Source organism: Lepidothrix coronata, unplaced genomic scaffold (genome assembly GCF_001604755.1).
Source record: "Lepidothrix coronata isolate B3197 unplaced genomic scaffold, Lepidothrix_coronata-1.0 Scaffold27, whole genome shotgun sequence".
In the NCBI taxonomy this organism is placed as follows: Eukaryota; Metazoa; Chordata; class Aves; order Passeriformes; family Pipridae; genus Lepidothrix; species Lepidothrix coronata.
Window position 1 is genome coordinate 6,448,615 of NW_016690207.1, and position 12,048 is coordinate 6,460,662.

The window sequence follows — 12,048 nt, forward strand, 5'->3', positions numbered from 1 at the left end:
CCTTCCCAAACCTTCCCAAACCTTCCCAAACCTTCCCTTCCCAAACCTTCCCTTTCCCAAACCTTCCCAAACCTTCCCTTCCCAAACCTTCCCAAACCTTCCCAAACCTTCCCTTCCCAAACCTTCCCTTTCCCAAACCTTCCCAAACCTTCCCTTCCCAAACCTTCCCAAACCTTCCCAAACCTTCCCTTCCCAAACCTTCCCTTTCCCAAACCTTCTCAAACCTTCCCTTCCCAAACCTTCTCAAACCTTCCCTTCCCAAACCTTCTCTTCCTTCCCAAGCCTTCCCAAGTCTTCCCTTCCCAAGCCTTCCCAAACCTTCCCTTCCCAAACCTCTCCTCCCCTCCCCTCCCCAAACCTTCCCAGACCTTCCCTTCCCAGGGAATTCTAGCCCTGCTGGAGCTGGGGAGGGATGGGGTCGGACCCGGGGGAGGGCAGGGAAGCGGCTCCCCCTGCTCAGGGCTCTGTGGGTCAGGGTTGGGGTGCCCTGGCCGGGCCGGGGGTTGTTCCCGTGCCATTCCCGTTCTCATTCCCATTCCCTGGCGGTGCCAGCAGCACAGCACGAGGGGCAGGGAGGGAGGGCACGGAATCCCAGGAATCCGTCCCTTTCCCGGGGGTCTCAGCTGTTCGTGGCGGAGGCTTTTGTGAGGCTCGTTAAGCGAAGCCGTTCGTGTGTCCCAGAGCAACCAGGGCTGGAACGACACGAAAGTGCTTTTAGGGGAGCGCAGCGGTCGGGTGAGCGCTGAGCCAGCGCTGCGTTAATATCCCTCTCTCTCTGCCCAGGGATGACTTGCCAGGCTCGCAGCTCCTACATGGACACCGAGGTGCTGTGGGGACACCGCTTCACCCCCGTGCTCACCCTGGAGAAGGACTTTTACGAGGTGGACTATAACAGCTTCCACAGCACCTACGAGACCAACACCCCCGTGTGCTGTGCCAAGGAACTGGCCGAGTCCCGCCGGGAAGGGCAGCTCCTGGGTCACCTCTGCGGTGCCACCCTGCTCAGCGGGGGCAGGGAGGCAGAGACAGCCCGGGAGGAGGAGGAGGAGGAGGAGGAGGAAGGCAGGGAGCCGGCAGGATTGGATGGAGCCAATGGCACAGCAGGAGAGATGCCCGTATAACACCCGACCCACCCACACCCACTGGGAGACTGGTGTGGAGAGCCGGGAACGGACCGGGAGCCAGGCTGGGATCGGTGTCCGAGCTCTGCTCCTGCCGCGCGATCCTGGCGAGCCCAGCACAGCAGTGCCTCGGTTCCCTCCCTTTCCTCTGTACAGCCAGGCTTTGCTCTCCCCTGCAAAGCTCTCTGATCCCTGTGGACGAGGCTCACTCCATCTCACCGCCGGTAAAACTGAAATTCCCACCACTGGTTGTTTCAAAAGGTGTTCGTTGGACATTCAGAACTCTTCTCCTTCCCGAGGGGGTTCAAAAAGTCCAGAATGGCCCATCTCAGTATGAAGAATGTGATTTCATACCTTCACTTAATTTGTGAGTCAATGTATTGTAGACATTGTTACAGTTAAATTAAAAAAAAAAAGGAAAAAAAAGTCTTCTTGTATATAGTGAAGTATTTTGCCTTCTTGAATTTTACAAATAGATTTCAGTGTTTTCCTCCAGGATCACAGGCATTGTGATTTATTTGCTGCAAAATCTGATATGAACAGGGCAGCTTTCCCTGCAAACCTTTAGCATATTTATCCAACATTTTGTCTTTTTGTCTTCTCCAACTGAAGTGCTTTGTGTCATCTCTTCATGGAATCTCTGACACCTTTCACAGGCTGCCCATGATCCGAGTAAATTTAGATCTTGACCCAATGAAGGTTTTTTTCTGGTCTGGATGTTCGAGTTTCAGTTCCAAGTGATGATTTCAAACAAAGGAAGTAGCTATCTGGGACTTGAAATGTTTTGGACTTTCAGAGTCCCTGGAGTAGTTCAGAAAATTCTTTGCTCTTCTGCAAAGTATGTATTTAAAATAAAGGTTGAGATGCTGATGTTCCTGTAATGGGAACACACACTGACACAACTGAAGCCACCAGTTTCGATCTTTAGAAGGGGCAGAGAACCAGATTTCCCAAAGAGACTTGTCCTGTCCAGAAAAGGAATGAGGAAAAATAGTCTGTGAGATGAAAGATTTCCACAAATTCCAACAACACAGGAAAAACCTGGCCTTGTTGGGGAAAATCTTATCTCTCAAACTTTGGTGGAAAAAATAAGACACCTGCAGAACTACTTCTTTATTAAATGGAATGAAGAATATATAATATGGAAGAGTTATTTTCCATATAGGAGTGGACTGTGAAATAAATGTGCATTGTAGTAGGGATGGACTGAGCTGCACACTCAGGACCTGAAATATGGTTTTACCTCTTTATATTAATACAAAGACAAGATAAACTGGAAATATGTCTTATTGACATGGAAACAAAGGGGAGAATATTATCTATAGGGACCAGAGATACTTTAGAGATAGATTGTTAGAATGTAGATAAAAGAGAAATTTGAGTTTTGTTCTTTTTTTTTTAAGGAGGTGACAGAATGAACACATCATGATTCTGTTGTACTTAATCCCATGTTAAGAACCAGCAGCCAGTTTGGCCTCCAGGATACAGGAATTACCATTATGTTACACAGGAACTTTCCAAGTGAAGTAACTTCATCTGAAACACTAGTCAGTTCTAGAAAGCATCTTGCAGACTGGGAGAGAACAGTGTTTTTCCAAAGATCTCATCTTAGTTTTTCTGCTCAGCTTCCTCTTTTTCCATCCTAAGCCTCAGAGGAACAGGGGGCAAAAAATAAGGAGAAAAATCAGATTCTTAGAAGAGTTTGTTCTTTTTCTGATCCCTTCTCTTCTCCCCCTACCTCTGCAAGATAATTATGTGTCAAAACCGGTTTTCAGAATTTTTTCACTCCGTAGCTGCAGTGAACTAACGGAGGAGATGGGAGTGGAAAGTAAAACTGCAAAGGATGTGTGCAAGGCAGAGGCAGTTTGAGCTCTCAGAGGGATGTTATGTAAGCCCTGCCCAACGAGCTGCCTTGTCCAGCTCAGTTGAACAGGGTTTGATGGGTCCCTCCTGGGAGAGCCTGCGAAGGGCCCTGGATTCCCTGCACACCTTCCCTTTCCTGGCTGGAACCAGAGAGAAGGAACCACCTCCAAACATCCAAACCCCTCTTTCCTCTGCTCATTGCCCTCGAGACTTCATCACACAAAACTGCTCCTTCCTGGCACTGTCAACTCTGGGAATTCACAGCCCTGCACACTGGGAATTCCGGCTGTGCCACATCGGACACTGCTGGCTGGAGAATTGCTGAGGGCTGGGCTGGGGAGCAGGGTGAAAATGCATCCCAGTGCAGGGGATGGGAGACAAGGAAGGTGTTTCTCCCCTCTCAAACAAAGCCCTGGAGCAGCTCTGTGCTCTGATGGCTTCATGGCCTCGTTCTGTGCTTGGAATCTGCAAATCTGGCCAAGTTAAATCAGTGCTTCCAACAGTGCCCATGGGAGCAGCAGCCACAGAACTTCCCTGGGTCTCTACAATTGGAGACACAGCTCATTCCTCAATGAGCTGGGCAGATCTGGAGGAGGGTGTCCCCCAGAGCTGGGTGCATCACATGTTTTGTATATTTTTTAAACCATATTTTCAAGTTGTGCAGCCTGGCCATGAGTTTTTTGGGTTTGGTGACACAATCCAGTCCTATCCTTTCCAAAGCATGGCAGGCAGGCTCCAGGGTTGTCCTTCTCCTGAAATCTATCCCAAAGAGAGATTTAGGGGGCATATTGAAGTTTTCTGAAAGGAAGGGATAGCACCTCTTCCAGAATTGTCATCTCTGGAAATTATATCACTTTATTATATCAGTTTCCCCACTGTTCCACAGGGACAATAAACCACGGGAATAAAAACATAATAGACCCACTCTCTGTTTTAATGAACATTTAAATACAAGTCTGCATCTCTTATGTGAGTTCAAATAGCTCACATAGATATGTCCACCCACATAAATATCCAGTATAAACTAGACACTCATCAGTGTACTTTAAAAAAATATTAACTAATACTCCACAAGAAACATTTATAACCTGTAAACACACTATTCATGCACAAATAGCCATTCACATTTCCATAATGCACCCAGTAAACAAGCTAAAAATACATATTCAAAAGACTGAATAATTACATCTGCTTTATGAATGTATCACTGATAAGCCAAATTCACAACAGAATCCATCCACAACTTCTGTAGGAGCCACTTATGCATTTGTACAGAACAGCAGCTCTCAGAGCTGCCTCTGTTGTGTGTGTACACAGAATATACTCCCAAACACAAACATTCCTGCCTGAATCCTGCATTTTAACACACCCCCTGAGGGCTTTATTATTCCTCACGAGTCCAGGTGCCTCCACATACATATAAATTGTCTTCCCAACAGGCAGAACTACACGTTGAGATGATTTCCCAACAGCCCAGAGCTAAACCCTGCCTGGCACACACAGCACATGTGTCAGAGTCGGGGCTGGAGGCAGAATGGGATCCCAGGTGTGTTTGTGTCCTGCAGGCATTAATGAGAGGTTTGGAGCAACCAAAAGCTGCGTTTCTGGTGCTTTATTTTCCTCCCTGTGGCAGGAGCTGGAAACACTTCTGTAGCAGGAGAGCTGATGAGCAGGCTCTGCTCCCAGCAAGGCTTTGTGTTCTCCTTGCTTTCATGGAGGGCTTGGGAATGCAGTGGGAGGGATCCCTGCACACCCACTGAGTTTATTCCATCCTTTGCTTTCCCAGGCCCAGCCTTTGAGCTGTTCTGGTCTTGGGCAGTGCCACTGGTGCTCCTGGATGGCCAAGCTGACCCGTGTGCTTTGTGTGCTTTTTTCTCCTGGATGAGTTTTCATATTTATGCTTATTTAGACTCCTTATTTTGACTAAAGGATATTTCTTAAGCTGATCTGAAGATATCAATGCTCTCAGGCACCTGGTGTGACTTTTAGAGTGTCCTGTGCAGGGCTGAGGGTTGGACTCCGTGATCCTTCTGGGCCCCTTCCAACTCAGCATATTCTGGGATTCTGTGATATCATGAAAAAATCCAGCCCTTCCGTGGCAGTTGTTTCCAGTGGTTAATCAAAGTGACTGTTTGCACATTTACTTCTCATTTTATTTTGCCTGGAATTAACTTTCACTCATTGCGAGACTCGTCACTCATTTTAGGCTTAAATTTACTGCCTCATTGTTTTGTCTCTCTCGTTATTACAAATATATTTCCATGAGAAAGAGCAGATCATGAAGCTGAGAAAAGAGGGAATGTTATTTATGCTCAAGTAATTAATACCCCATGATAAGCTCTGCTTGTTGCCAGCCATATCTGCTGCAATATATGAGGGGCAGGTTGCCAGGATGTGTTAAGCAGCAGTTTGGCAGATGATGGAGAAGATGCTTAATTAAGGTACGGGGAAACCAGACAAGCTTTGAGTCCATGCAGAAAAGGGTTTCCATTTCAAGGCTGGTGGAACAGTGATTAACTACTGAAAGTCTGCTTTGAGTGACACTTCATATCCAGGGTGCCTGGTCATCTAGAAGGCTGTGAGAAGCAGCAGAACTAACTGCTGGCATTTTATTCCGTGAAGAAGTCAAGACCATATTCTGATTTCATTTTGGGTGGTCATTCTCTCTCAGGGAAATGTGGAGATGCTTTAGGGAACGGAGGGAAAAGTTGGATTTTCAGATGCTCTTGTGCATAAGAAAATGCACACAAAGGCTCTGCTGAACAACTGGGGCTGGTGAATCCCTTCAGCTAAAAAATAAATCCTGATTCTGCAGCTTTGATGGAGGAAGTTTGTTATTTGCCTTGCAGGACTGTTGAGTTGTCCTGCTTAAGGTAGAACCAGGTAGAACAAACATGCAACTACTTTCCCAGGAAGCATGAAATCTAAAGTTCCACTGAAATCTGTATTTCATGTTCTGATCTGAATGCAATTCTAGAGCTACTTCAGTTTAACAAGCATTGAATGTCACTGTACAAGCAAGTAGAGGATCCATCTCAGTGGGCTGATCTGAATGAGGGAAAAAACCCAACAGCCTGGTTTAATTAACTCCAGTAAAACCAGGAGTAACTCCTCAGAATCAATTCTATATTTTGGTTGGATTAGTGAGATCAGAACCAGGTCATGAAGTGTATTCACAAAGTATTTGCCTCCTAGTCCCTCTCTGAGTAGGACAGAGGAGGAATTCAGTGCCCTCTCTGTACCTGGGTGTACAAAGGAGCTCAGCAGTGATATTTGCTGCTCCTGGGTATCTCTTCAATCCCAAAAGAATAAGAATGGCTTTGTGCTGTTTGCTGCAGTGCCACTATCCCTGATGCAGAGGGGGGCAGGTGTAGCACTGCACAGCAAAAAGCTGAGCCTTTAATTTAACACTCAAATACTGTAAATAACAACAAGGAGGGGAAGTGCCTTGAGGCATCTGAACAGGGGGGTTCTGCCCAAGGGGATGACAAGGGGGATGGTTGCCCAAGGGGATGGCTGGTCTATCCCAAGCAGTAAAGGGGCACAGGGAGGTGGTTCCATCTCATGAGGCTCCATCCTTACCCAGTGCATGTGGAGGGGCTGTTGGATTTAACTGAGTCTCATTTCATACCAAATAGGCCAAGTTATTTAAGGAAGGGTGATTCAAAATTGAAACAACTCCATCCTTTCAAGCCTCATCTTGTAATTGAAATATTCATAAAGCTCCTCATTCAGCATAAGACCATTGCAGGAGTATTTTAAGGATTTCATGCCTTTTGCAGTTACAATGTGCAAATTCAGCAACACCAGCCTGCATTTTAGGAGTGCAAATGCATCATATTTTTGACCATCACTCTTTCAATGTATTTTCCTTTATGGGATTTTCATCAGAATGAATGAAACTGGGTTTTTATAGTGTGCATGAACAGCAACTATGGACTAGGCTGAGAAACCACTGTCCTGGTTGATGAGTGTTTTGGGGGTTGATATCAAAAAATCCTAATCTTGAAATAGGTTCTTCATTAATTTTACCCTGGTCCACAAATCCTGTGTGGGTTTAGAGATGAAAACTGAATGCAGACAGAGCCAAAGGTTAATAAAATAAGTGTTTTCATCCCACAGAGAAAGCAAATGCTTCCACAATTCTACGTTCATTCCCCAAATACTCAGCAGTGCCTCACATCCCTGTGTGCGGCTCCCTGACCAGGGAAACAGAAACGTCTGTTCCTGTTGCCCAAAAGTGAAAGAAATGCTCTGCAGGAATTCCGAGCCGCCTGTCACATAAAACACCTGATGACAATCGGGATGACAACTCTAACGCTCCATGTTTATGCAGATTTATCCCTGAATGAGAAGAAAAACTCATGGTAAGAGGGGAAATTAATGCCAGTAAAAGCTCCTCAGTGTTCACCCCCTACGTTTTCTCCGGGTTGTTCCCTCTGTGTCCATCATTTTCATGCCAAACAAACGAGCACAGAATTCGTGTCCCATCTGCTGCCAGGGCTGGAGCAGAGCTCAGCTGTGTCCCTTCCTCCCGGAATAGAACGGGCACAGACAGATGCCAGGTGCAGGCACAGAGAGCCCTCCCTGCTGGACCCTCCCAGGGAGCCCAGGAGGGGTTTGTCCTTCCCCAGATAAACTGTTCTTGCTGCCAAGACAAATAAAGGGACAAACGGTGGCTTGAACAGCCCTTGGAAAAGGAGAGGGAGCAGCGCCAGGACCCCCCATTTGCTGGGGCAGCTGGGACAAGGCTCTGAGTACCTTTGGATAGCAAACAAAATCCATTTTTTCCACAGTGAATGTCACAACGTCAGGTTCTGTTGGCTCAGGGCTGTCTTTGCCCTGCACTTCACCCGCCTGGTTTCCCTCCCCATCTGCTGCCCTGAGACATCAGCTCTGTGTTGTGTCTGCAGCTCCTCCTGCAACACCCCCCAAATCACTGAGACCCCAGTGAGTAACTGCACATCACTGTGACCCTAGTGAGTAACTGCACAGTCACTGACATTCCAGTGAGTAACTGCACATCACTGTGAGCCCAGTGAGTAACTGCACAGTCACTGTGAGTTCAGTGAGTAACTGCACAGTCCCTGAGACCCCAGTGCAGCCGGGCCCTGCTGTGCAGACAAGCAGCCAGCCTAGACCCAAGTGCCTCATCCTCCCAGTACAGGGAAGGTGCTGGAATTGTGGCTGGGGCAGGGGCTGGCTCAGAGCTCCTTTTGTCCCTGATTTCCCTGGCCCTGCACAACTCCGGGCTTACACGTGTGGCTTTGTTTGGGGGGTCTGTTCAGCTCTGGTTCAGGAAGACCCACGGGCATGGCCTGAATTTTAAGCTGGTTGGTTTTTAGGGCTGGGGATTTATGGTTGTGATTTAGTTGAGGCTGGAGCTGGTTCTTTTTCTGGGTTCTTACAAGAGTGAAGTGGGGCACTGTCACAGGGGCATCATACAGGCCTTTCAAATGAAGGGTAGGGCATCTTCCTTGGGGCTGTGCTCTGATCAGGATGGTCATGGACGTGGAGGATAAGAACCAAGCTTGACTGGGAGAAACTGTGTCCACGTGGGGGATCAAACTGGAGAGGAGACTCAGGGGAGGGGGAATCCAAATATCAGACCATGCAATCATGCAAACTTGGGACATTTCTGACCTTCAAAACCTGCAGGTACACCTGCTTTCCCATGGAAGAGGTGGGATCCAAAACCCAAATCTACAGTGGGATTTGGGACGTGTCTCCTGACACAAGTGGGAATTGCTCTTCACTCAGGACTGAGCCGTGTCCCTGCACAGTGCAGTCTGTACAGGGAATGGGATCAGTTTAAAGCTTGTTTTGATGGGTGACAGGGGTGTGTGTGGTGTTCAAAGCAAGGACAGTTTCTGTACCTGGAACAACAATTGCTCCATTTACATAAAACAATTCCCATTAATTGCCTTGGTGTCTGTGCTCTGCTGATGAGCTCCCTGCCTCCCCAGATCTTGCCTGCTCCAGGCTTTATTTATAGGCTCCCCTGACCTTTTCACCACTCCGAGTCTCTCATGGATCCTGTCCTCTCTATGTTACCACATCACTTTCCCTTGTCCCATTTGACATTTAATTTTTAATAACTGTGGTGTTAGGTAAAGCTGTTTTTCTTTGTTTTCCACTCTGTGTTCTTCTCCTGCTCTCTAGGCCATAGAAAGTCATTCCAGAATCACTGGGGAGAATTTTCTTGCTTGACATTTTGAGGTTTTCCAGCAGGACATGGAAAATTAAAACTGGGTTTAAAGTTAATAATGTCTCCTTGAGCCGATGGGAGCTGTAAAGTGGGGACATGAACATGAATCTCACTGCTGACCTATGTGTGAGGGTTAGTATCTTGTAGCACACCAGGTGTCCAATGGTCACTGGAAAACCCTTCTCCACCTCTTAGTTCCCTTGTGCAAAAAGTGAGAGCCCATGGTGATAATTGGGTCTGATGGAGACATGTCGACATTTTCCATCCGTGCTTAACATTTGCCCCACCCTTTGATGACGAATCTCTTGTTGCTACTCATTTAACTGAATAATCACATTAACTCAAACAGTTTAAGCAGAAAACATCCCAGACAGCGGGAATATTTGTGAGAGACAGCTGAAAAAACGCTTCCATTAGCTGCTCTTCATTTGGGAGGTTCCTACTAATTAACAGCAGCCTTCATTCACTCTTAGAGGATGTGTTGTCTCCTGCACTTTACTGGCTAATTAAAAAATCCTCTCAAAAGATGAAATTCTCTCCATCTTTTTGGTGACTCACTGTGGGTGTTTCACTGGGAAGTGACTTCCACTGAATTTATAGTCTCCATTAATCTGTATCCAAACATATTTATACAAACAGTTATTGAAATGGATGCATAGCTCATTTCTGACACTAATGGACAGTAGAGAAGCCCAAGCTAATGCCAAATCTCACTAAAATTAAATACTTTAATTCTGTTCAATAGAGCAACTAAATTTCCAAATGCCAGGAGATCACATCTCAAATGCAGTCACTGAGAAAGTGGCTCCAGTGCCAGCAGGTTCCAGAGCTCTAGTGGGGTGCAGTGGGGGGTTCCTGTCCCCAGGGACCCTCAGGGCAGTGCAGGGAGCTGCCAGGAGGCCCCAGCTCGTGTCCCAGCTGGCAGAGCTGGGAGAAGTGGTGGCCACGTCCCCCCAGCTATAAATAAACCCCTGAGGAGCCTCTCACTGCTCTACCTCAGCAGTGAGGAGGGAAAGGCTTTGGATGGTGTCTGCTTAGACTTTAGTAAAGCCTTTGGCACCATTTCCCACAGGCTTCTCCTGGGGACAATGGCTGCTCCTGGCTCTTTGCTGGGTACAAAACTGGCTGGATGGCCAGAAGCAGAGAATGCTGAGGACTGGAGTTAAATCCAGCTGGGGCTGGGCACCAGTGGTGTTCCCCAAGTCTCAGTACTGGGACCAGTCCTGCTTTAAATCTTTATCAGTGATCTGGATGAGGGGATCAGTGCAACCTCAGTTTGCAGATGACACCAAGTTGGGTGGGAGTGTGGATCTGCTGGAGGGCAGGAAGGCTCTGCAGAGGGATCTGGGCAGGCTGGATCCATGGGCTGAGGACAATGGGATGAGGTTCCACAAGGCCTAGTGCCAAGTCCTGCTCTCAGGTCACAACCCCATGGAACACTCCAGGCTGGGGGAAGAAGGGCTGGAAAGCTGGAAAAGGCCCTGGGGGTGCTGGTGACAGGGAGTGGGCATGAGCCAGGGGGGCAAGAAGCCTGAGGGCACCTGGGTTGTGTCAGCAATGGCGTGGCCACAGCCCCAGGGCAGGGATTGTCCCTGTGCTGAGGGACCTCCAGTCCTGGGAACAGCTCTGGGCCCCTCACAAGAAGAAAGACATGGAGGGGCTGGAGCATGTCCAGGGAAGGGAATGGAGCTGGGGAAGGGGCTGGAGCAGCAGGAGGGGCTGAGGGAGCTGGGGGGGCTCAGCCTGGAGAAAAGGAGGCTCAGGGGGGACCTTCTGGCTCTGCAACCCCCTGACAGGAGGGGGGAGCTGGGGCACGGTCGGGCTCTGCTCCCAGGGAACAAGGGACAGGAGGAGAGGGAACGGCCTCAGGCTGTGCCAGGGAGGCTCAGGTTGGATATTGGAGGAAGTTCTCCACTGGAAGGGTTGTCCAGCCCTTCACAGGCTGCCCAGGGCAGTGCTGGAGTCCCTGGAGGGATTTAAAGGCCATGTGAATGTGGCACTTGGGGACATGGGTTCGTGGTGGCCTTGGCAGTGCTGGGGAATGTTGGACTCGATGATCTCAGAGGGCTTTTCCAATTCTATGATTCTGAATACAAGTTTTCTATGTGAATATTGATATAGTCTATATTCCAAAATAATGGAATATTTCACACTCCTTTTAGATTGAAAGTTGAGAACAGAACTCTGAATTTCTCATGGGACACTGGTATTATTTACAGAGCAATAATATTTTGCTACTGTGTGTACAAGGGAATATCAGATTTCTGGAAGGACTAATGAATATTCAAGGAGTTCTGCTTTGCAAGGAGCTTCAGCTGAGAGCTGTGTTCATTCACATACATTTAAGTAAAGCTTAGATTTGCTCGTTTTTCATAAATCTTCTTTCGAAGGGAGGAAAACAATCAAACTGTGCTTTTATAGAGTGAATTTAAAATTGAAATTAGACATTTAGGTGTCATTTCAGTTGTAAAGTAGCCCTTAGTCCTGATGGTGGGAGCAGGGATTCCAATTATGTTTAATTTGTATGCACAGAGCTTGGTTAGACAAAGTATTAAGGGTTCTTACTTGTTCATAATATTTCTATCATGTGCAGGGTTTTCAGCACCCTCACTAAATTAGTTCTTGGAAGCCCTTGTTCACTATATTAACAGAATATATCCCACACATAGTAAAACAAACTGGCCTTTCAAATGAGAGGACCCCAATCTTAATAAATATTGAATTATAGAATCCCTGCGTGGGGAACACAAGGTAATCCTTCCCTTTTTTCACCAGCTGGGAGCTGCTCTGTGTGATGTGTGGCACAAACTCACGGGAAAGAGGAGCAAATTGAAACCACCACCCCTGTGGGTTCCC

At 47.5% G+C, this 12,048-nt stretch overlaps 1 protein-coding gene across 2 annotated transcripts in view; it reads left to right on the top strand.

Annotated features, from left to right (window-relative positions):
* KCNJ5 (potassium voltage-gated channel subfamily J member 5) overlaps positions 1 to 2,199 on the top strand; it is a 56,550-nt gene extending 54,351 nt beyond the window's left edge. For both annotated transcript variants that reach the window (XM_017809814.1, XM_017809813.1), the window contains exon 3: positions 784 to 2,199. In XM_017809814.1, coding sequence (XP_017665303.1) covers positions 784 to 1,121 — 338 coding nt within the window. In that variant the 3' untranslated portion in view covers positions 1,122 to 2,199. The remainder of the gene's footprint in view (positions 1 to 783) is intronic.
* Positions 2,200 to 12,048: the final 9,849 nt, after the last annotated feature.